The 22,681-nt window shown below is 40.2% G+C and overlaps 1 protein-coding gene across 1 annotated transcript in view; it reads right to left on the bottom strand.

Annotated features, from left to right (window-relative positions):
• The window catches only part of crb2 (crumbs 2, cell polarity complex component), a 29,098-nt gene extending 11,739 nt beyond the window's left edge, over positions 1 to 17,359 (bottom strand). The window contains exons 1-7 of the mRNA XM_005807392.2: positions 17,181 to 17,359; positions 9,131 to 9,826; positions 8,286 to 8,481; positions 6,418 to 6,557; positions 5,089 to 5,274; positions 4,894 to 5,007; positions 2 to 955 (exon numbers count right to left, since the gene is read on the bottom strand). Of these exons, the coding sequence (XP_005807449.1) occupies positions 2 to 955; positions 4,894 to 5,007; positions 5,089 to 5,274; positions 6,418 to 6,557; positions 8,286 to 8,481; positions 9,131 to 9,826; positions 17,181 to 17,250 (2,356 nt within the window). The 5' untranslated portion in view covers positions 17,251 to 17,359. The remainder of the gene's footprint in view (position 1; positions 956 to 4,893; positions 5,008 to 5,088; positions 5,275 to 6,417; positions 6,558 to 8,285; positions 8,482 to 9,130; positions 9,827 to 17,180) is intronic.
• Positions 17,360 to 22,681: the final 5,322 nt, after the last annotated feature.

Raw genomic sequence — 22,681 nt, 5'->3', positions numbered from 1 at the left:
CCTTTTTCACAGCGGCTGCCATAATATGGCCGATGACATACACAGTTTGCACGAACCCACATGTCCACACACTGTCCTCGGTCCGAGCAGACGCCCTCAGAGCACCAGTCCCTTTTGGAACATCCGAGTTCCAAGCCTTTGTTTTCCTCCCTGATGAGGTCCTGAGGTAGCAGCAGTATGTGGTCAACTTTAAGGTCTTCCATACAGCCAATGAATCCCTTCCCACTGGATAAGTGAGAGGAGTAATTCCGAGGAATTCCTCCTATATAGAGCTGTTGGAAAAATCTAGGCTGGAGGAAAATCAGATGGTTGTGACCTTCATTCCTCACTTGGCATTCTTCCTTACAACTAGGTCCTGTCACAGTCAGAACCAACCCATCATCCATCGTTACAGTCACCTGATGCCATTCTCCATCATTGACCGGGATGGGGTAAACCACCTTCAGTACCTTCCCTGAGCTCAGCGTAGCCTGCAGAGTGCCGTCAACAAGCTCCAGGGAGAGGAAACGCTCCATGGTGCCCCGGTAGTACAGCAGCATGTTGGGTAGAGTACTCCTGAAACGAAGCTGCATGTGGAGTGCTTGGATTTTTTTGACAGCCTCTCGTTTCGTCTTGTTCCTGAAAACAGGCAGCTGCATGAGAACATAGCCCTCTATGTTGAAGGAGAAGGTGGTCAGGGTGTTGCAGCGTTCTCCGCCCCAGCCAGGGGAGCACATGCAGATGTAACTGTGATCTCCGGCAACGTTTAATATGGGGATGCAAGTCGCCCCATGCTGACACTGGTGCTGCCGGCAGCCAAGCAGCTTTACGTCACAGTCACGCCCCCCCCAGGGTTCCTGACCCCGCTCTGTCGTGGGGCAGTGACACCTGTAGGAGTTGGCAGCATCCTCACACGTGGCGCCATTCTGGCAGGGATTGCTGTCACACTCATTGATGTCAACCTCGCAGAGAACACCTTAATGAAAAAAGCACTAAGGTTAATGTTGCTCATAAAACTCTCAGTGAGAAGCATTAACAGGGTGTCTTTAGGTAAAACTGTAAAGTCTAACTATAAATCATCAACAATATTGTGTCTAGGAAGTCAGTTACCATCGACAAATACAGATAATCAGGCAGTTCTGCTTAGTGTAAGACATCCGTTGTCCAAATAATACGAACATGAGGAAATGAAATTATAGACATCACTAGGATTAGAAATCCAATTAAATCTGTGTCTTTTTTAATAAAAGCATCAGCTGGACATAGAAATACTGCACTAGATACTTGTCAGATAAACCCACTGACACAGTCTGAACTCTAATTACGGATTTTCAAACTGGTGTTGTTGAGAGCTGCCTCTTTAAATTCAGCGTTAAGCCCTGGCAGTAGCAGTCAACCTGCATTAATGTAGTCCTTAAAATACTCTGCAGTCAAAGAGCTCTGCAGCTCATCTTTTCAATGCCAAAACTCCAACCTCTGAATAAAAAAGACTAGAAGTTTCCTCTATTGTTGTTACTTTAAAAAAGTCTGTCCATCATACCTATCAAGCATTGTGCCCAGTAGCAGCAGCACAGCAGTGGCAGCAGCATCAGCCGCCTCCCTTCCATGATCCTCCAGGACAACTGCCAACCCACTCCTCACACTAGGGATGGCAGCGGAGACACAACGAGGTCCGCTGCCTCTCTTTCTCACTTCCTTTGCTTTGCACCAAACTGTCAGGCAAAAGTGATTACAAGGCTGCCCTGCCCACCTTTTCTCTTCCTCTCTCTGTCACCCTCCCTTGTCCTTCCCTGAAAAGGTTCTCCCCTCCCTTTCCCGCTCTCCTGACTTCAGCTCAGCCCTGGCACAGAGGTAAGCCTCCATCTGGCTCCTGTCAATTGACACGAGGAATGCAGCGCTGCAGTCCCTCCCACATCTCCTCCTAACATAGATGGCAACTAACAGCAGATTTGTTTGCGAGAACCAGCAGGAGGTGCTCCAGGGTCAAACTGAGGCAGACCAAACAGGGTATCTCTGAGAAGGTTCAGACATGTTGGATAATCACTGTTGTTGTATTAGTTTTGGTAGACTATTTAATATGTAAGATTGTTCAAAAGCTTTTGTGAATAATCTGTGTTTTCACAAGCAACATTCACATTGAACATTGAAGGTTCCTTTGTCTTAGTTCAAGGCCACTGTTTGGTAAATGAAGGACATTAGGAGAGTCAAGGTTTCTGCTGAGCAATAGAAACCTCTTTTTTAAACTCTGTAAATTTTTCATCAGATTGTCTTTTTTTTACATTTGACAAGATCCTTACTTTTTTCCATAGACAGGAAATGGGACATGTTGTAATCTGTTAGAGGTAAGAAGTTGTCCCACCAAATGAACTCTGGTGTGGTTACAATGTATGTGTGAACGCCAAGCTGATGAGAGACAGCTCCAAAAGCAGGAAGTGCACTAGTGAGAAGAGCATTCTGGGTAAATACAACCAAAACAAATGCACTAGCAGGAGAAATGGCTCATGGTCTTTAGTCAAAGACAAAAACGAAATCCTACAACTACATCTCTTTGAAAAGTGGCTTTACTCAAAGTATTCTGGAGAGAAATGTTGAAGGCACAAATGTATGCTCTTTCCCACTGTGCTCTTCTTTTTCATGTGGGAAGTGTTTCATACTCACCTCACTATATTTTATTTTATTGCACTCAACATCAACTCAGTGTGGCATTGTCTAAAATTACTCCAGTCAAATACATCATGATAAACAACTGAGGTAAAATTAGCCTTCCTGTTTACTCTGTAGATTCCAGTACAGAACGGACACAACCTCATCATTCACCCAGCAGGTGAAACAATACCGACCTCCATGGGTGAAAAATATAATAAAAAATATACAATTTTTGAATTATGAGTTTTGACGTATCACAAATAACAATTCTTTAGTTAATAGGAAAATTACAACATACTTAGGCCAACATGTTCAACTACTCGTAGAGCCTTTTAAGTTTTGTCACTGCAGGATTCTTTAGAATGTGTGTAAAAGACCAAAGCATTTGTTAAGAACAATAAAAAAATATATTCATATTTTACGATGAATCTTATTATGATACCAAATATAATCTAAATCTGAAACACAAAGTTGTTTTTATCTGTCTTCTTTAGAAAATATGAACAAAGACAAATTGGAGATTTGTAGGGTTTTTTATTTTCAGTCTGCTTTAATTGATCATTGAATTTAATGAAATATAAAAATAAATGTTATCCATGAAGACTTTGGCCAGGAAAGAAACAAAAGTCGGATTTTCAAGACAAAAGGGTAAAAAATGAGACCCACACATATTTTTAACCCTTTAACTGTCCCAAATGCTCCAAAAACACTTAAATGCAAGTCAATGGGTACATGAGGACACCAGCATCCTAACTACAGTTAACACTATAAAATGTCTTTTAAATGTCCTTCTGCTCTTCCCTGTTTTGTAGAAAATCCTGGCTGATAACTGCAGGACAAATCAACTAAACAGGTTCGTGTTTTGCTGCTTAAATTGTCCTGTTTTCATCAGACTTTAATTAGGGTCCTAAGCAGCTTTGCTTTAATCCTCCCCTGACAAGTTTCCTAACAGACCCCCACTTAATATCCAACATGGATTCCTGGCATATGGCTCCATGTATTGGCTTTGTTGTTTGCACAAATGTTTATCTATAACATATGCTCTCTCACCAGTACTATTCTCTTCTGTGTTGTGACCTGCACATCTCACACTCATAACAATATGGGTGAACCAGCCTTTTATTCTTTGGATGAAAACTGACTTCCTTGGTCTGGAGTCAATATTTGTGTGTCTTATTTTAGGGTCATCGGCTGTTCTGTGTCTTTCTGTTTTGAGTGATAAAGTGACTAATCTCTTCTAATTAGGAATTAATAGGTTGACTAGCTGTGAGGAATAATTAGCAGGAAGAGGATTAGCCCTTTATTGACTGGTTGAGAAGTTTCTGGGAACTATGATGACTAACGAGATATTCTGTTCAGAGTGCCTTGCAAAAATAGAAAAATATTTCTAAAACTGATACGAGGCACAATGAGACAGAAAATGTCCAAAAACAGTTATCTGGAGACTGTCCATAGTACAGTCTCTACTACGGTAGAGACTAAAGAGGGAAACTTAAATAAACAAAAATAAATAAATACTGGACTGGACTAACTGTTTCAAATTGGATTGAACCTAAATGACTGAATCTGTCTGTACGACTGAACTGACTTTTTAGTAAAGTGCTTTGAGACTACATTTGTTGCGAATAGGTGCTGTACAAATAAAAAGAATTGAAATTATTATATTTTTGCAACAATGTGGCTCAGACTCATAGAATCAGGGCTGTTCTTAGATTTTTACACAGCATTGTTGTTTTGACTTCTGTTTTACTTAATACATATTAAACATGGGTATCACTTCATTTGACGGGGTGTGAATAAGAAGGCACTTTTAATGCCTTCTTTTAATGCAACTTTTAAAGCATCTTTGCATTAAAAGTGTCATAATTTTGCGAGTGACACTTCATGACAACAGTCATAGATAATTTATAAAGACTCCTTCATGTTCACGACAAATGTTCTGTCATGTTTATGACAGTGTCATGTCAGTCTTATGCACCACATAAAATAAAGTGTTATCTGCAAAGGTATAATCTATTATGCGTTGTTTTTATGCACTATAATCTAATTAGGACCTCCTCATTTTTAAGAGATCCTAATAAAACCCCCGGAAGTGAAAGAGGTGTACTTTCTGTTTCCCATACGTGCAAACAAATATGGCTCTTCCACCCATACTGGAAAATAAATATATGACTGCGTTAAAGCAGACAGCCATGTGCTGAGTGCAGCTCAGGATAAATGTTCTGTTCAGAGGAGAGATAAGGACAGCAGATAAGAGGTTTCTCCTACCCGTGAAGCCCTCTGGACACACACATCGAAAGGAGTTGATCTGATCCTGACAACTCCCGCCATGATGACACGGAGCAGACTCACATTCGTCCACATTGACTGAGCAGTTATCTCCTGTTTGAGGGACACTTTGATCAGAAACAGAGACTGTGAATAAAGAAAAGTGAATGTTTTTGTAGATGATCTGAAGCTTACCTGCAAATCCTGGCAGGCAGCGACAAATGAAGCCAGCTGCTACATTGTAGCTGAAGTTGGCTGTTGTCAGTTCAGGAAGCGTCCCATAGTTCTGGAGAATGGAGCGCTGGAAACACTCTCCATCATTTTCACATGGATGCTGTTCACACTCATCTATATCCACCTGGCAGTTCTCTCCTTCATAACCTAAACATTCAAGTTGTATACAGTAATGAATTCTTTTGCACTGATCAATACTTTATTTATCTGCAACATTTAATTTGCAGAAAATTGTAGAAAAATATTTTTTAGTCCAAATTCTTACACCTTCCCCTAGTACTAACTAATCTCAGCAGATTAAATTATGATGAAATAATTAAAATTACAAATTAGCTTAGTTTTTAATTGTACACGAAGTCCCTGTAATTAATAGCACATTTTAAGTCCAAAATACACACATAATATTGCTAAAAGTGTTGCATGTCTGTCTTCACACACATGAATTTGAGTGACCTCACATTTTTAATTTATAGGGTTTATATATATATATATATATATATATATATATATATATATATATATATATATATATATATAATATATTATATTATGGGAATCGCTCATCATTCTTCCAGAACTGTATTTGTAAGGCCAGACAGTGATGTTGGATGAAAAGGCTTGTCTAACAATTTCTGCTCTAATTCCGAAAGTGTTGTCAGAACTTTCAAGTTCTTCTGAGCTAATCCCACACAAAGCTTAAAAGAGGCTATAGAGGCTCTTTATGAAGACAGAGGCTATCCTGGTTAGTGGTTCTCAAAGATGTGGAACCATAACATTGTCCAAAGTTTGTTGGTACGCCAAATTTGAAGAGTTCCTTTTAGTGGAATGAATGGGCTGAGTCTAACTCCTGAAAATCATCCTCACACTATAATCCCTCCTTCACCAAACATAATGTTTGCCACATTCCAGTCAGAGACGAGTCATTCTCCTGGCAACTCCCAATTCCAGACAGACATGATTTAGAGAACACGGCTCTGCAGCTGGATCCAGTGTCAGCTTGCTTTACACAACATTCCAATGCATCGTGCGCACACTCTCCATTCAAAATTGCTTTCACTTTGTCAAAACTCACCTAACAGCACAATGTGGAATAGAGTGAATACCTTTGGCGACATACTGTGTTTTAAAGGAATTGTTTATTAACGTTCCACCTAAACTGTACACAACATGTGCAGCGAACGTGCCTGCTTTTAATATTTAAATCATGTCTTTCAACATGTGTCTGAATGTTTCCTTCCACTGAGGTGGGCAGTTTATTTTCAGGCTAGTTCGTATCGAACTGCAGTATACCTGGCCAGCAGAGGCACATGTACTGGTTGATTCCCTCTGAGCATGTGGCTCCATGCTGGCAGGGATCAGATGCACATTCCAGGATGTCGTTTTCACAGTGGTCCCCGGTGAAGCCCGTCCCGTCACAGTCACACTGATAACTAGGAACCAACACACACACAGCGAGAATGGTCAAATCATGTTTTACTTTAAAGAGGGCTTTTTTCTTTAAGAAACAGCCTTCTCTGTTGCTTCTTCATAGCCATCACCCCACAGAGGCCATGGATGCTTCAACACAAATTCAATTCAAATGTAGCATAAAATGTTTCAAAGTGAAGCATAAAGCGACTCTCAAAAACAAATGGTGGCACCAACATTTCATGCTATGTTAAGCAGTGAACTGTGCCTTGAACCTTGAGTTTTATATGATAGGTCAACACAACGTCATGCATGTTTGTGCTTTCTAAAAATAATCTAAAATGAGGGGCATGCATTGTATTTGATCTCTTTATTATGATGCCCCTAAATAAAAGCTGGACAGGATTAAACAGTAACTCACAAAATAGATTATTACATTTATATCTGATTAAGTAGGGAAAGTATGCATTCTTTGCCATATATTTTTTAACGTTACAACTTGTATTAGGTCTTTACCTAGTGAAGTTAAAAAACACATTATTTTTTAAATCCTTTACTGGTAAAAGTTATAAAACTTGTGGCATCCATTTACAGTGACCCAGTTTTCCCTGGCCAGCGGTCAGATAGTGTGTGTGTGTTTTTTTTTTTTTAAACCTCATAAAATAGAGCATTACTACCCACAGGTTGAAACGTCAGACTGAGTCAGTCTGATACTTTGCACGCTAATGGCAGATACAAGCAGCACCTCTCAATTTGAAAAAGAAAAGAAAGGAAGAAGAGGAGAGATTAAAATTAGCCAACATACTGAAAAAAAGGGGGACAGGGAGGAGTGAAAAATTTAGAGATAAAAAAAGGAAAAGTGCAGAATGCAGCCAAAGGCTGAGTTGGTTACACACACTGGATTCCAGTTAAAACTAGCATAGTATTTATTAAATCCTTCCTACGTATTCAATCTGTGTTTCTAACATGCCAGGTTTTTGGAAGCTGTCCAATGACTCATCAAGATGTGTAACAATAAGTGGATTAATTCTTATCCAGTGTCAACTTTACAGTCTACCCTGCTGCCTGAGACAGACATGCTGCAGGATGTGACACTGACACGGCTCCTCATTATGATGCCTGATTCAAACACCAATCTTTGGTTGCCAACCCTTTGTTTTAATCAGATCTTCAACTACTTCACAGTCCAGCACAGACACATTACTTTGTGTCTGTACTGATATCAGCTGTCTGTCACACATTGGGACAGCTCAGCTGTGACTTAGTGAATAGAGTAGTCATACTGCATTCAGATGGTTGCATGTTGATGTTCTCCTATGGGAGTTCACCCTGCATTTGGCGGGTTGCTGGTTTGATCCCCACTCCACCCGCCTTGCCTACTGGTTGGTGGTCAGAGGGCCCAGTGGCACCAGTGCATGGCAGCCTCACCTCTGCCAGACTGCCCCAGGGCAGCTGTGGCTACTATTGTAGCTTGCCACCAGCAGTGTGTGAATGTGAGTGTGAATGGGTGAGTGACTGTAGTATGAAGCACTTTGAGCTTTTCTGGACTTGGTAAAGTGCACCCACTTGGCATTTGCTGTATAAACCAGTGCTTTCAGTGGCAAACCAAAAGTTCCAGATCCTTTTAATTTATCAGGTGATTATTGAGTTTTTGCTCAAGCAAAAGGTCTAGTCACAGTTAAGGTTGGAGAAAGTCTGAGAACAAAATGTCATGAGTTGAAGCTTAAAAGCATGGCTTTTTGTAATCTTACCTGTTGACCCTATCATTGCACTTGCCCCCGTTCAGACAAGGCATGCTGGCACATTCATCAATGTTGACCTCGCAATCCTGGCCCTGGAAACCTGCCATGCACTCACACGAGTACAAAGCAACATGGTCTTGACAGGTGGCACCGTTTTGACAGGGAAGAGACTCACACTCATCGATCTCCTCCTCACAGTTGATGCCTGCAGAGTGCCAGAGAGAATGAAACAAACATCATGCTTCATAATCCAAGAATATGTGAAGCACTAAAGCCATGATAACAACAGGATTGACAAACTAATGATGGCACAACAAGTATCTATAACAGATAAAATGCGTGTTCTCCTGCAAAGTGAACACATTTTCATTCTTTGGCGAATTATATACAAGTTAAATGTGGTTTTATAGCTGCTATAAATGTCTTATGAAAACAACTCCAATCCAAACTTTATGTTATCAAGTTCAGAACAGATACCTCTGTTTTGTCTGTTTTCATTCTTTCCCTATGTCATAGAAGATAGTAATAATCTTATTTTTATTACTATCTTGTGGGAATATCATGTTGTGGGACTTCATGAGTGATGCTGCATTAGAGATGCAGAGACTTTGTGTTGAGTTATTTTGAGTGCTCAGCAAATGTACACTGTTATACAAACTACACACTACCTATATTGCGTCAATATAGGTAGTGAGTAGTTTCACGAGAATATCATATAATTTTTACAAGATACCATAGATCAACAGATAGATGTTAAGACATTGACAGCACTAATGAAAAGCAAAAACTGAATATCACACACGAGTTTATGAAACATTTCATGTATCTATCGCATCACTAAATGACTACATTACCTTTAAAACCTGGAGTGCAGACACACATGTAGTGATCCACCAAATCCAGACATGTGCCATTGTTCTGACAGGGTTGTGAGGCACATTCATTTATGTCGAGGTCGCAATGATAGCCCTGAAATCCAGGCACACAGAAACACTGATAGCCATCAACTCCGTCTTTACAGATGGCTCCGTTTTGGCAGGGGTCAGACCAGCATTCGTCAATATTCTCCTCACAGTTATTCCCCTGGAATCCAGCAGCACATCGGCACTGAGGGCCCTGGTCAGGGACGTCCAGGCAAGTAGCACCATTCTGACATGTTTCCTCTGTGCAAGTGCCCACGCTCTCCTGGCAGTCGTCACCTCCCAGACCAAGAGGACAGTGGCATGAATACCCATTGACATTGTCCACACAGTTGGACTTAACACCACTGCAGGGGTCACTCTGGCATTCATCTACACCCTGATCACATCTGTTCCCTGTGAAGCCATCTGGGCACTGGCAGGTGAACCGATCCGTCCCAAGTTCACTGGTACAGTTGCTGCAAGGTGCAAAAATACAGGGATCGTAGCGTTCGTCGCAGTTTTTACCCATGAACCAGACTGGTCCTTTGGTGCACAGACACACATATTCACCCCTGTGGTCGATACATGTTGCACCATTGTTGCAAGGAGAGGATAAACAGCTGTCTGCTGCTGCTGTGCACAATAATCCTAAAATGGGGAAAAGACAAAGAAAATAAATAACTCAAAACTTACAATCTATACATTGTATGAATAATAATCAACTAAAACGTAAAAAGTTCAAGTGATTATCTAAGTGCCTTTGTGAGATTGTTGGTCCCTTAACAAATGATCTATATCAGCTTTCTAAATAAATAACTGGGTGGTTTGCTGATACGCTTCATAAAACAACTCCTGGTAGAACGTATGGGATGCCTGCACCTGGAAGATGTTTTGACAGTTTTAACCTAACATATGACAGCAAACTATGCTTTCAATTCAAGAAGTTACAAGTTACAATCTTTCATTATTTAGTTAATAAAATAGTGTAAGAATTTGTTACACATAGAGCAGGGTTTCCCCCAGCGGGCAAACATTGACAAATATTAAAGAAAATCATTCATATACACAAAAACTATCAGTCCTTATTTAGATCAAATTAAAATGAAATAAAGAAATAAACTTCAGTCAAATCAAGATGAAATAAGATTAAAAATGAGATTTTCTATCACCGGTGTGAGCCTTGATCATCTACAATAATGCAACAAATGTTTGGAATAATAAGTATGTATAATGAATCTGTAGAATGTTTGACTTAATTTTCCAACTGAATAAGTGAATTAAATAAAGTATTCTATAAAATTTGAATCTTCTGAGATTCATATGCTGTTAACAACTCTGGTACTTTGTTGCATTTCTTCTGGCATCCAATCAACTTTTGCAGTTTTCTGAGATTGAAAACAAAAACCTCAACGTCCACGTGAGCATTTCCTGCTAAGTGCCATGAAGGAGTATCTGGAAGCCCTTATGCTAAACCAACCTCAGACTCTTTAGCTTACAGAACAGACTTGCTCAGGTGTTTTGTTTAGAAATCTGAACTATGGCAGGAAGTTAAGACATGAAAAAGATATGCCCTTCATCACAAAAGTATCTTTTTTAGTTACCTTTAACAGTAACAATGGTCTTAATCATCTCCAATTACATAATCTAGTTGAATAAAGAAAACTCCACTGTTTACATTTTGTCAAATATTTATAATTTTATGGTCATATGATGATTTAAAATGTAGGCCTATTGATTCTGGATTTCTGCCACTTGGATAACATCAGATCACTTTCCTTTGGGCTTTATGAGAAATAAAAATCTAACATTTCTGACATGTTAGAGTTTTCAGTGTTTATCAATGAAATTCTAGATAATTTTACAAATATTTGTCAGCCCTACTATAGGTCCTTATGTTCTAATATTTTACTCATGCTATTACAATAGTCTGCTTACTGTTGTAACACTTGGAGAGGCTTAGAAACCAATCTTCTGATGAAGAATTACCAGCAGCTCTTTTCTGAAGACTTATGTGTAGAGCAGATGGTGTTAAAGGTAAACCTATTATAGTGTCTGTGTCAACAATGAAAGTTTTACCCACTTCATTTAATGTAAGACAGTAGAAGATAATGACAGTCACACACAGAGCAGAGCTTACGATTTAAAATGTTATGACAGAGGTATTCAGTCATCCCTCCAGATCAGTCAATTCAGGTGATAAAGTCATTTCCACGGTTGAAGGTGTGTAACCAGCATCAAGCTGTGCTGACTGTTTCTAATAACATTTGTAAAAGATTCGATCACTTGCAGTAATTTCAGCCCTGGACCATGATAGGATGCCACCTGTTCAATAAGTGCAGTCATGAAATGTCCTCAGTTGCAGCAAGAGGAAAGAGACTGGAGACAACAGAGACTCAGGTGGGAAGTGGTGTACAGTATTACGCTAAAATATTACGCTATCACAAAGAGAGTCAGCAGATGCTGAGGAGCATGCAAAGTCAGTAGCAAGAGACCTCCAAGCTTCATGTTAGGGAATCAGTTTTATATAGAGAGCTTCAAGGAATTTGTATCCATGGCTGAGCAGCTGCATCCAAGACTTTTAACACCAAGTCCAAAGACTAAGTCCAAGTCCAAAGCAGCAAATGGCCTGCTTTGGCCATTGGCTGGAGCGGTGTAAAGGACACTCCCATTGGATTATAGAGTACTAGAGATGTAAACTTTGGAGCAAGGAGTCATGGAAATCTGTCTGGCAATTCAGTAGACACATCTGGATTTGACTGTTGCCAGGAGAACAACGCTTGCCTGACTGCATTGAGGGATTGTTGCAGTCAGACAGAGTTGGTTTCAGTCCCTTAGTGCCAGTAAAGTGAATTCTTATTTTTGTATAATGTCAATACATTGTGGGAAATCTAATCCCCATATGTAGGAACAGTTTTTGGATGGTCCCTTCCTGTACCAACATAACTGAGAACCAATGCACAAAGTCACAGGCATACAGACATGGAAGAACCTTTCCTGCACAAAGTCTCTGTCCTAAATCTAATACAACACCTTTGGATTGAACTGAAGTGAGACTGTGAACCATGCAATCTTGCCCAACATCATTATCTTTAAATAATTTAATAAAATAATAAATTTCCCCATAAACATACTCCAAAACCTGTGGAAAGCTTTCCCAGAACAGCTGAAGCTGTTATAGTGCATAGAGTAGGTTGACATCATGTTGAATCCTATGAAGTAGGATGTGACTCAATCTCATACAGTATGTGTGTGAAGGAAATAAGCTGAACAAGTCTAATTTAGAGAGAAGAATCTCAACTTACCCAGTCAGCCATTTTTACCCTTGTGGTAAAAGCAAAGTAAATCTTTAAGTACATTCTATCTTCAAACCATTCTACTTTTATAATTTTCTGGATTTAAAGGCCAACCTTCAGAGATAAGGCACTTATATGTCAGGCAGGTCATTCCTGACACCTTCTCCTCCTGCCAACTAACAAGACAATTGATTTTTTTACCACTGTACTGTTGGTTGGGTGGATAAAAGCTTCCCAATTACGTGGGAGACACCCAGCTTTTCTGCAAACAACAACATCATCAACAGCAGTAACAATGCATTTATGCCTTCTATCTAACACCTGCATCTCTTATTCTCCACTGTATGCACTTTAACACCTCCACTTCCTTTCACTGGCATCTCCTATCACTTCCACCTAACACCAAACCTTCTCACATCACTGTCTCACTTCTCCTCCCCTCACATCCCTGCTTTTCATACCCCATAAAGCCCTGAAGGTTCAGTGTTCACTATATCACCTACACTTTAAGAACATACAAGCTTGTTAGGACACAGTTCACGTTTGGCCAGAGTTACCCTGAAACAACAGACTTGATTTCAGTTACCTAAATAAATTCTACCCTGAAATGATTAGAATAGATCTGAATGTTATAAATGTTTGACATTCAGATTATTCAGGAAGGATAAATTTTACGTATAGTTCACCGCAAGATCCTGCAACTATGTTCATATGTTTTGAACTATCTCACCTTTTGTCAAAATGCAAGCATAAACTTGAATGTATGAAAAAAAAAATGTATTTTGCAAATAAATTCTAAACAGGGTGATGTACACATGTATCCAGGCCCCTGAATGTTTGTTTGTGGGATGATTCTACCAGCTTTACATATTTACACCAAAGCCTTTTTTTTTGCTAACTCAGCCTACTCACAACCTTCATTAGATTGGAGAGTGAGTATCTATCAATGTTGGTCTAAGTATTACAATAGATTCTAAGTGTGGACTTCGACTGGCCCATTCTAATACGTACACATGCTTTGCTCTAAACCAGTCCATCGTATCGCTGAGTGTATGTTCAAGCTCTTTGTCCTGCTGGAAGGTGGAGATTTGCCTGGTCATCATCGTCCTACACCACTCTGCTCAATTCTAATCTACTTTCACTGCTCTGTCTCGGATTTCTCCCGCCTGGCCAATCAGCAAACAGAAGGAGAAGTTGTGACTGGTGATGATTTTCTGCACTGTTTTCTTCCTGTAGTTTTAGCAGAGGAACTTAATGACACTGTTCAGTCCATGTTGGCCACTCTACCAAATATTGAATGAACATTAACAGCCGCCTCGTTCAGATCAGCTCTTTTCTCTTTGCAGTGCAGGATGGCGCTTCATAACTTGAACTGGCGCATTTCATAGGTCATGGGGAAATGTCAGCCATTATGCAAAATTGAAAACTTCAACAGAGCCTGCACCTCCAGGAAACAATCGTTTCTCCCTGTATTTATTTATGGCCATCTGACTGAAGACTTTGAAAAAATAACACAGGTTTTTTTTATACTAACCAAAAATATTGCTGTTAATGTTTTTACTGTGTCATTTTACAAACAGCACCCCATTGACCCCAGTGTCCTCACACAATCTATGTCTGACATGTACATGTTTTGGCAGTGACAGTTAATGTTTGAAAATCATTATGCACCTTAAAACCCAGATCAGTAATAACAGTTTTAAAATCTATCATTAATACTCCAAAGTCAACAGAGCAGAGTCCAAACACCATCACCTCTGTTTTGTTTTTGTTAAATTGTAAAATGTTCAAGGTCAACCATACTTTAATATCTTCTAGGCACACGAGGAGATGTTTTAAGGAAGAGGCATCTTTCTGCATAAGGCAAATAAATTTGACCAATGAAATAAGATCCTCTGTCTTGTGAGGATGGAAAGCAAAGGCAGCAAAAACAATCAGAAGAGATCATCTCTCCTTTTAACCTCGCTCTGAGATCAGATTTATTTTAGATTTCTTTCTGCATTGTTGCCCTCTTCTGTCTCCTTCATACCAGACAAAGCCCAGATGATTCTTTCTAGCAAAGATGCTGTAAGTCAAATCATGGCCGCCTAATCTCATGACCACCGCTGAAGGGTTCTTAAAAGCAGCAAGGCTTTCCTCACTCCTCGCCCCGTCATCCAAGCTCAATCAACTCCTCACACATTCCAGTGCGATGATAATGGCCCCTCCTACATCCACCCACCCGTCCCATCCCAAAGCACTTCATAGATCACGGCTGTAGCCTGACGGAGTTCAAACCTGGCACTGACTGGTACCAGCGTCTCAAACCAGCTGTAACACTAAGCAGAGCCGCCGACTGTTAGCAGGTAGGATGTCAGGATGACGCTCACCAGAGGTCTCTGCATATCTTTTAAGAGGTGTGTGTGTGTTGGGAGAAAGGGGAGGGAGGGGCAACTGAGTTTGACCTAACACATTAAACCCCCCTGCTGTGGGAAGGAGCAACAAACAAATTCACTTTTAAAGTCGTGGCTTCTACCCGCTGGGCAAAAAGTATTTTTTTTATGTTTTAATAAATGTCCAATATTAAAAAAAAAAAACTCCAAGTATTGAATAAAGCTTTAACAGCAGCAGTACAAACATGTCTGATCAGTTAGAAATGGGACACGCCGGCTTTAATGCCTCTGGAAGGAGAAAAGTCTGTAGTGTTTATTTTATTTCACTAATAGATTCTATTGTTTCATATTGGAAATACCAGCTAAAAATAAAAGTTAATTCATCCCATGTCTTATACCAAAAACCTGCAGACATTTAATATTCACTTTAGTTTATGAAAAACTATAAAATACACGAGGAGATTCTCTGTTACACAGAACATTCCTCCATCCGAGCAAAAAACTACGTAACTCCAATAATTCTCCCTGAGCTTCTGACTGAGGCTCACAGGAAATGGATCAAAACAACAAATACACAAAACCTTTTGTAAACTATATCACTTTCTACACCTTCGCAACCTGACCAGTCATGCCCCATCATCTTCCACAAACCATGTAGACTTTATAGATTACTGAAGGATGTTTCAGAGAAAGAAATGGGATCTGATGAGCCAGCCCATTCTCACTCCCAACTCGTCATATATTAACGCACGGGACAAGTGAGAATGTGTTGGATGAGCAGAGATGGGATCCATCTCACTTTGACTGAAACACCAAAACATGAAGAATCCAGTTTCCAGAACAGACGGCCTGAACTGATGGAATGAACTGGTTTGAGTTGGACCTGATGATTTTATGTACAGTCCTCTGACATCACTTCATTTTAAAGGTACTACTGTAACATTTAATTGAAATGAATTAACTGGGTTTGAATCAAATGAAGCAAACTGAACTGAACTGATTTATGTGCAGGTGAAAGTGGCACGCTACGTCTAGAAGAAGAATCAGCGCTGTTCCTCCCAGAGACAGGGGAGCCCCAGGATAACGCACGTTAAGCTCAGAGGAATTTTATTGAATCACAACATGAGACTGGCAGCTCCACCAGGCCCAGCTTTGTCCTCTGGAGGCTCCACAGCAGGTGGCTGCTTTGTTTTATACAGAAAAAAATTCCTAATTCCTTTTGGACCCAGTCAGAGTCTGAGACGCACATCCTTTTGTCTGGTGTGGAAGCCTTGTGTTTCATTTTGGAGGCAGAATATGGGTCTTGTTTATGGAACTTTAGAAACCAACTGTTGCTGTTTCACTTCAAGGAACTTCTGAGCTTTTAGAAGTGTTTTCTGGAGAGTTTATAAAAGTTCTTCCCCTTCAGTGTTTCTTTCTTTGCAAAGCACTGCAGTTTAGCATTTGGATCATCCTGCTCCCATCAGGCCAAATTCCCTCAGAATTAGTCACAGTTCCATGTTGACAGGCAGAAAATGACAGAAATTACAGTAATATGTGTTTCTTCCATCTTTGAGGTTGCTGTTGTTCTTTAAGTTGGAATTTGTGAAGGCTAATCACTCTGAATTTAATCAACTTTTTCAGCTTATTTTATGCGTCGTATTTTATTTTTCTCATCTCCCCACCAAAGCCCTGCCTTTTCCTTTAAAAAACCAGCTCAGCCCCAAGGCTCCCTCCATGCTCCTTAACGTCCATTGACCCCTCTTTTCAGAGCCGAGACAAAAAAAAACTGTGCAGCAGTGCAGCTGGACGCCTAACACGTTGCCATGGTGACCCCTAACAATGCCACCGGGATCCAATCAGTGCGTTCGGCGAGCCACCATTCAAACGAGCCTCAGACGCCTTAAACGAAGGTCACGGGAAAAATGGCTTGAGTGGGTTTCATAAAGCTGCTGGGGTTGACTGACCACCCCCCTACACACACACACACACATACACACCCACACACACGCTGTGGGTCAGCACATGCTGCAGATCAACATAAACCATAAAGTTAGTAGGAAAAGTCAAAGGATGTTAAATCTTTTTGACAGGAGAATATTTATAGATGTTGAAAAGAAAATTATTATTTTTTTTATTTCACAGAAACCTTTCAAAAAGATGACAAAACAAAATAAAAAAAGACAACTTTCTTGACTGGAAGAAAGTAAATAAGTCTTTTAGTTGTCAAACTAGAAAATGCTACGATCTCACAGAAAAGTTGTGCCAAACACACAAAGACACTGCAGGTTAAACAAACTCCAATCTACACCTTTAAACCCGAATCTGATGTGATGAACGGCTGAAACAACCACGTACCCAGCTTGAACATCATCATTGTGAGCAGCACCGTCCTCTGATATCTGGACCAAACTCTGCCAGGCTCCATCGTGACCAGGCTGCTGGTGTCTCCAGTCAGTGCAGGTGGATGATGAAAGGCCACCGGTTCTCCATCCAGGCTGCTTCAGGTTAGCTGCAGACAGACAACAGCAGCCACTCCATGCTGGACCACTGACACTGAGTAGGAGGCTGCGTGAGAGAGTTTTGGAGTTTGTGTGTGTGTGTGTGTGTGTGTCTTAAGGGTCGAAGCAGGGATGGAGTAAGGGAGCGTAATCACCCCAGCAGAAAGAGAGGGAAGAAAACCAAGGGCTGGAGTCAAGGATTGGATTCATTGTTTCTCCTGACTCGCTGACAGCTGTAACCAGTGTTGTAAAGTAACGAAGTAAAAACACTTCACTACTTTACTTAAGTATATTTTGGAGTATTTCATACTTTCCTCGAGTATGAAAATTTTTGATGACTTTCACTTTTACTTCACTATATTTCCGAAATTAATTGCGTACTTTTACTCCGATACATTTTCAGTGTGTGGTTTAGTTACTTGTTACAAAAAAGCGAGAGAGAGAAACGCAAGTGTTTTGACCCCACCTACTGATTGACTGCAACAAAGTCGGTAGCCTGCTTGCCTGGGCTTGTTCATCACCACCAATAGGATACACCTGTTTCGCTTCTCCAATTAAACACAAAGCAAGTCTCTCAATCAGCAGCAGCCACATGGAGGAGGAGACAGAGACCACAACACGGTCCTGGGGAACCACCAGCTGGTGATGAGAGCCCATGGCCTTATTTAAACACAATACACTCTTTCGTGGGTGTTAAAGATTCGTCGTACCGCATGCAGTTTATGTTATTCCTGCCCGAAGATGTGGAAATTCTATCTTACAAAAACTCCCCGTCCAACTTGAAGAAACACATCGAGGTAACTTCTTATGAAATGGTTATAATCCTCCTGTTTCAGTAACTATAGCTTGGTCACTAGGCACTATTGTGAAATCTTGACCATAAATGAACTTTGTTTGGAATTGTTTCAGTTCCACACGTGGTGTATTTAGCTGAGGCCTAATGTTGACTGTAGCAGGCTACCTAGACTCCTCTGTTCAAGGGGGAAAAGAAGCCATAGCGATAGCAATTTAGACTAAATTTAACTAATAATAATCAGTTGTAAAGCAGGTTAAGTTAACCTTGTGCTATAGGTAAAGCACCTAATTTTCTTAACTAAATGATGCCTGCAGGTATATCTATTAGCAGGTTTAATTTTTCCTGCACTTGGTTGTGTACATTATTTTAAGTGTATTTGACAAGTTTACCAAAATATAAAAAATGTCATTCAAACTGCATTTGCTTTGTTTTACTTTTTACTTGTACTTTTCATTACATTACTTGAGTACATCCATTTTTACAGTAATTTCCGTACTTAAGTACAAGAAGTTTCAGATACTTTAAGACTTTAACTCAAGTAACATTTCAGTCAGTGGCTTGGACTTTTACCAAAGTCATATTTTGGAGAGGTACTTATACTTTTACTTGACTCTGAGATTTCAGTACTTTATACAACACTGGCTGTAACTGTCTCTGCAGCTCAACGGCGCAGTGGATCTAAATTGAGGCTGCTGCAGGGTGACCACAGAGGTGAAGCAACATGTTATCCAGTTTAGATTAGATGGAAGATTTGAAAAGCAAAACTGATTCATTTTCTACTGATTCATCAGCTTTACAAAAGACACAAATAGGTAAATATAAAAAAAAGTTTGTTTTGAAATATTTACATTAAATTAATTTTGTTCACAAATTTAGAATGTAAATATACATTTATTAAGAAATGCTATAAAATGGAAAACATCAACTAACTTTTCTATTGCAATGTGTGATATTTTAGCACCCCTTGGTATTAATCAGTACTAATTAAGCTCATTTCCAAATAGTAGTATGTTTCTACACCTGCAGAAAGAGAAAACAAATCAAAAACGACAAACCATAGCAACGAAACAACATATGCATGTGTGTTTTGGGGTCTCTGTGTTACCCATAGGTTGACTAGTGACCTGTCCAGGGTGTACCCGCCTCTCGCCCAATCACTGCTGGAGATAAGCACCAGCACCCTGCAGGTTCAGTGGGTACAGACAATAAATGGATGGAAGAATATTCAAATTGTAAGCAGAAAATCTGTGGTGGTCAATACAAACTGTGGTCCAGTCTTTTCAGAGACCAACACATGCAGCACTCATAGTTAGATGACAAAGTGATATTTAAAGTTTTGAGCATAGATAAAGAGAAATCAAGTATAGCAAAATTCTAGACCCTCCTCCTACACTAACATTCCAGACAAAGGAGACCACTAATCACAGAAGCAGCTAAGAGTTGATGGTAACTCTGGAGGAGCTGCAGAGATCCACAGAATAAGTGGAAGAATCTGTAGACAGCCACAAGTACGGCCGCTATGTAAGAGCAGGAATAAAAAGCCATTATTTCCACAAACCATACAGGGACACAGCAAGCATGTGGAAGAAGGTGGCCTGGACACGCCATCCCCTCTGTGAAACATGGTAGTGGTGGCATCATGCTGTGTGGGTTCTTTTCTTCAGCAGAAACAGGAAAGCTGGTGAGAGTCAATGGGAAGACGGATGAAGATAAATACAGGGAAATCCTCCCTACTCACTACTTACTGTTGCTCAATTACCAATAGTGAGACCAATAAAATAGTCTGTGGTTGTAGCGGGACAAAATGTGAGGGAATGAACACTTTTGCAAGCTGTTGAGGGTAGAAAGCATCTAGAGAGCATTATACAAATTATTTTCACAGTAAGAACACTTGCTACTGGCAAGACTTGAAGTCCAGTCCAGGATTATGACGAGAATGTCTGAGATCAATGATCCGTCTCGCCTACCGCACCCACACACCACACCACCATGCCCAACCCCTCCACTGAGAGCGGGAGGAGATTATCTAGCAGCTATCTGGTTGGTGGAGGCCTCTTTGGAAGCTTAACAAAATGAGAAATGCCTTAACCCACCCCCTCTTCACAAACCCCCAAACAACCCCAAACCCCCACTGCAGCTCTTCAGCATCAAGCTTATCTCCAACCTTCACAACTACTCTAAAAGTTTTAATTAAACACTTGGCAAAGTCTGAAAGGAAACAACAGAGGGAGGAGGAAACCATCAACAAGCAGCATGCAACGGCCAGAATCAGTCTGCAGCAGATCCACAGGTTCACACCGCTGCTGTGTTCTGTTAGACTGAGATGTTTATAAAAACCCAGACATGAGTCATCACCAACCACCCCACCAGTATCAGGAGTCATGGTACTTTAGGAATCTTTATCTCATTCTACACTAGAAAGAGCTGTTCTGACTTTATGTTTTACATGACGCTCAAAAGTAAACAGAAAAATGTGGTTTTCATGCAACGTAACCACAGTAACCTGCATTACTGACAGGCATGACAAGCAAATGTAATTCTTTTAAGTAAATAACTTTTACTAATGTTATGGCATTTTTATTTACTTCCCATTCGCAACATCTATAAGAACCTGGCCATCGCCTTCCTACACATTTTAAATCTCCCTCCACATCACAGTCTGGGATTTCTTCCACTGACTGAATCCAGCGAGCAGAAAGAGAAGTTGAGAACAACAAGTGTTTTAGAATTGTAGTTTGCCTTTAGTTCAGTACATGTTGGTCATGCTTCCAAAAATTTAATTAGTATTAACAACCATCTAGTTCAGCTCTTCACAGAGGAGGATGGTTGTTTGCAGTACAGGCAATTTTCCAGTAAGCTTCATAGCATTAAACTGCCACATTACACAACATCATGGACAAAGCTTAGTGATTGGATAAAATGTCAAAGTTCAGCACAACCCATGTCTCCAGGAAGGAATCGTTTCTCAACAGAGAGCCCAGAGCCTCTGGATGAAGCAAAGCTTTTTCTGTTTTTTAAGGCAAAATTTCCCAAAAATGTGTTAGTGTAATGTTAACATTATAATTGAGATGTCAGAAAATAATAAAGTCAACTTTGATGCAACTGGTGTTGCAAACAGGTTGTGATTGGGGAGTTACACAGTAAATGTTACTGGTGTTAAACCGGCTGGCTGACTGGACTCTACGTTACTGTCACTTTTGTTTCTCATCTGAACAATGGGGTCAGCAGAGGACACCGGTCACAAGGAGATTTTACAGGAAAAGATGAAACTGTGGTTATCAACAATTCAGCAGTAATTTGCAGTGAGGAAAGTCCTACCATCGACAAAACATTTTCATAGAACAATACACGCGAGAAAACATTTTTCAGACCCAGAATGGTGACAAAAGGGAAAAAAAACTAATTTAATACATGGAAGGGGGTTTTGTTTTATGCATCCATCTATTATCACGCTACACGCTGATCCCTAATGGGGTTGGTGAGGGGTGCTGGTGCCTATCTCCAGCAGTGAACAGGTGAGAGGTCGCCAGTCCATGAAAGGGTATGACATAGACAGGACAAACAATCATGCACACACACAGACTCACACCTAAGGAGAGTGTAGAGAGACCAATCAAGTGGCAGTAATGTTTTGGACTGTGAGGGGAAGCTGGAGTATCCAGAGTGAACCCACGCATGCACAGGGAGAACATGCAAACTCCATGCAGAAAGACACCAGGCTGGGAATCGAACCCAGGACCTTCTTGCTGTAAAGCAACACCACTGTGCAGCCCGATTTTGTTTAAGTGACATCATATTTAATATGCAGAATGAAGTCCAGGCATGAAATTACCAAATTATATTTAATGTTATTGTAACAATAGTTTACAATGTGTACGACTTGTCTCTTATCTGTGAACTTGTGTAAAGTTGTTGTAAATTTTTGTCATGGAGAAACTAAATATTGCATTTTATAAATCTGATCTCTTATAACAACATGAACTGTCTCAATTTTAAAGGTATTTTTATTTGAAATTGTTAAGACAGAAAGAACTGAATGTTACTCATAAAAGTATTTGATCCCCTAAATCCAACCAGAATAATGTGTATCACAAAACGGTTCCAGTTAAGCTCAAAATATTCATATTTCTGACAAATTAATTTCATTGAGCCAAGAAGTTTGTTCTTGTCTTTGATGGACCAACATCATTCATAGTTTCTCTAGGAAGTGTCTGAGTGTCTGAGTGTCTGAGTCATAGAGTATCATACCCACAATGTATCATAGAGGAAAAACTTTATGGGTTTGGGTTGTTATTGTGTACAGGGGACTTCACCACATTAACAGAACCGTTGGATTGGGTCTTGGACCATCCAGTCTTGATTAGAACATTATTCCCTTCCAGCATAACAGTAACTAAAATAGAACAACAAGATAATCAGGTTGCATCAGTGTGTTAACAAGTGGCAGCACTATCTGTGCCTCATGTGGATGTAGAGACAGATAAACCCTTGGCCGGACGGCAGCACAGTTTTTTCCCATGCTGTTATCAGCTTACTGCTGGAGCCATACGGAGCAACAGACT

This window comes from Xiphophorus maculatus, chromosome 11 (genome assembly GCF_002775205.1).
Source record: "Xiphophorus maculatus strain JP 163 A chromosome 11, X_maculatus-5.0-male, whole genome shotgun sequence".
Classification (NCBI taxonomy): Eukaryota; Metazoa; Chordata; class Actinopteri; order Cyprinodontiformes; family Poeciliidae; genus Xiphophorus; species Xiphophorus maculatus.
Note: the sequence above shows the minus strand (reverse complement) of the source record. Positions and strands in the feature narration are given on the sequence as shown.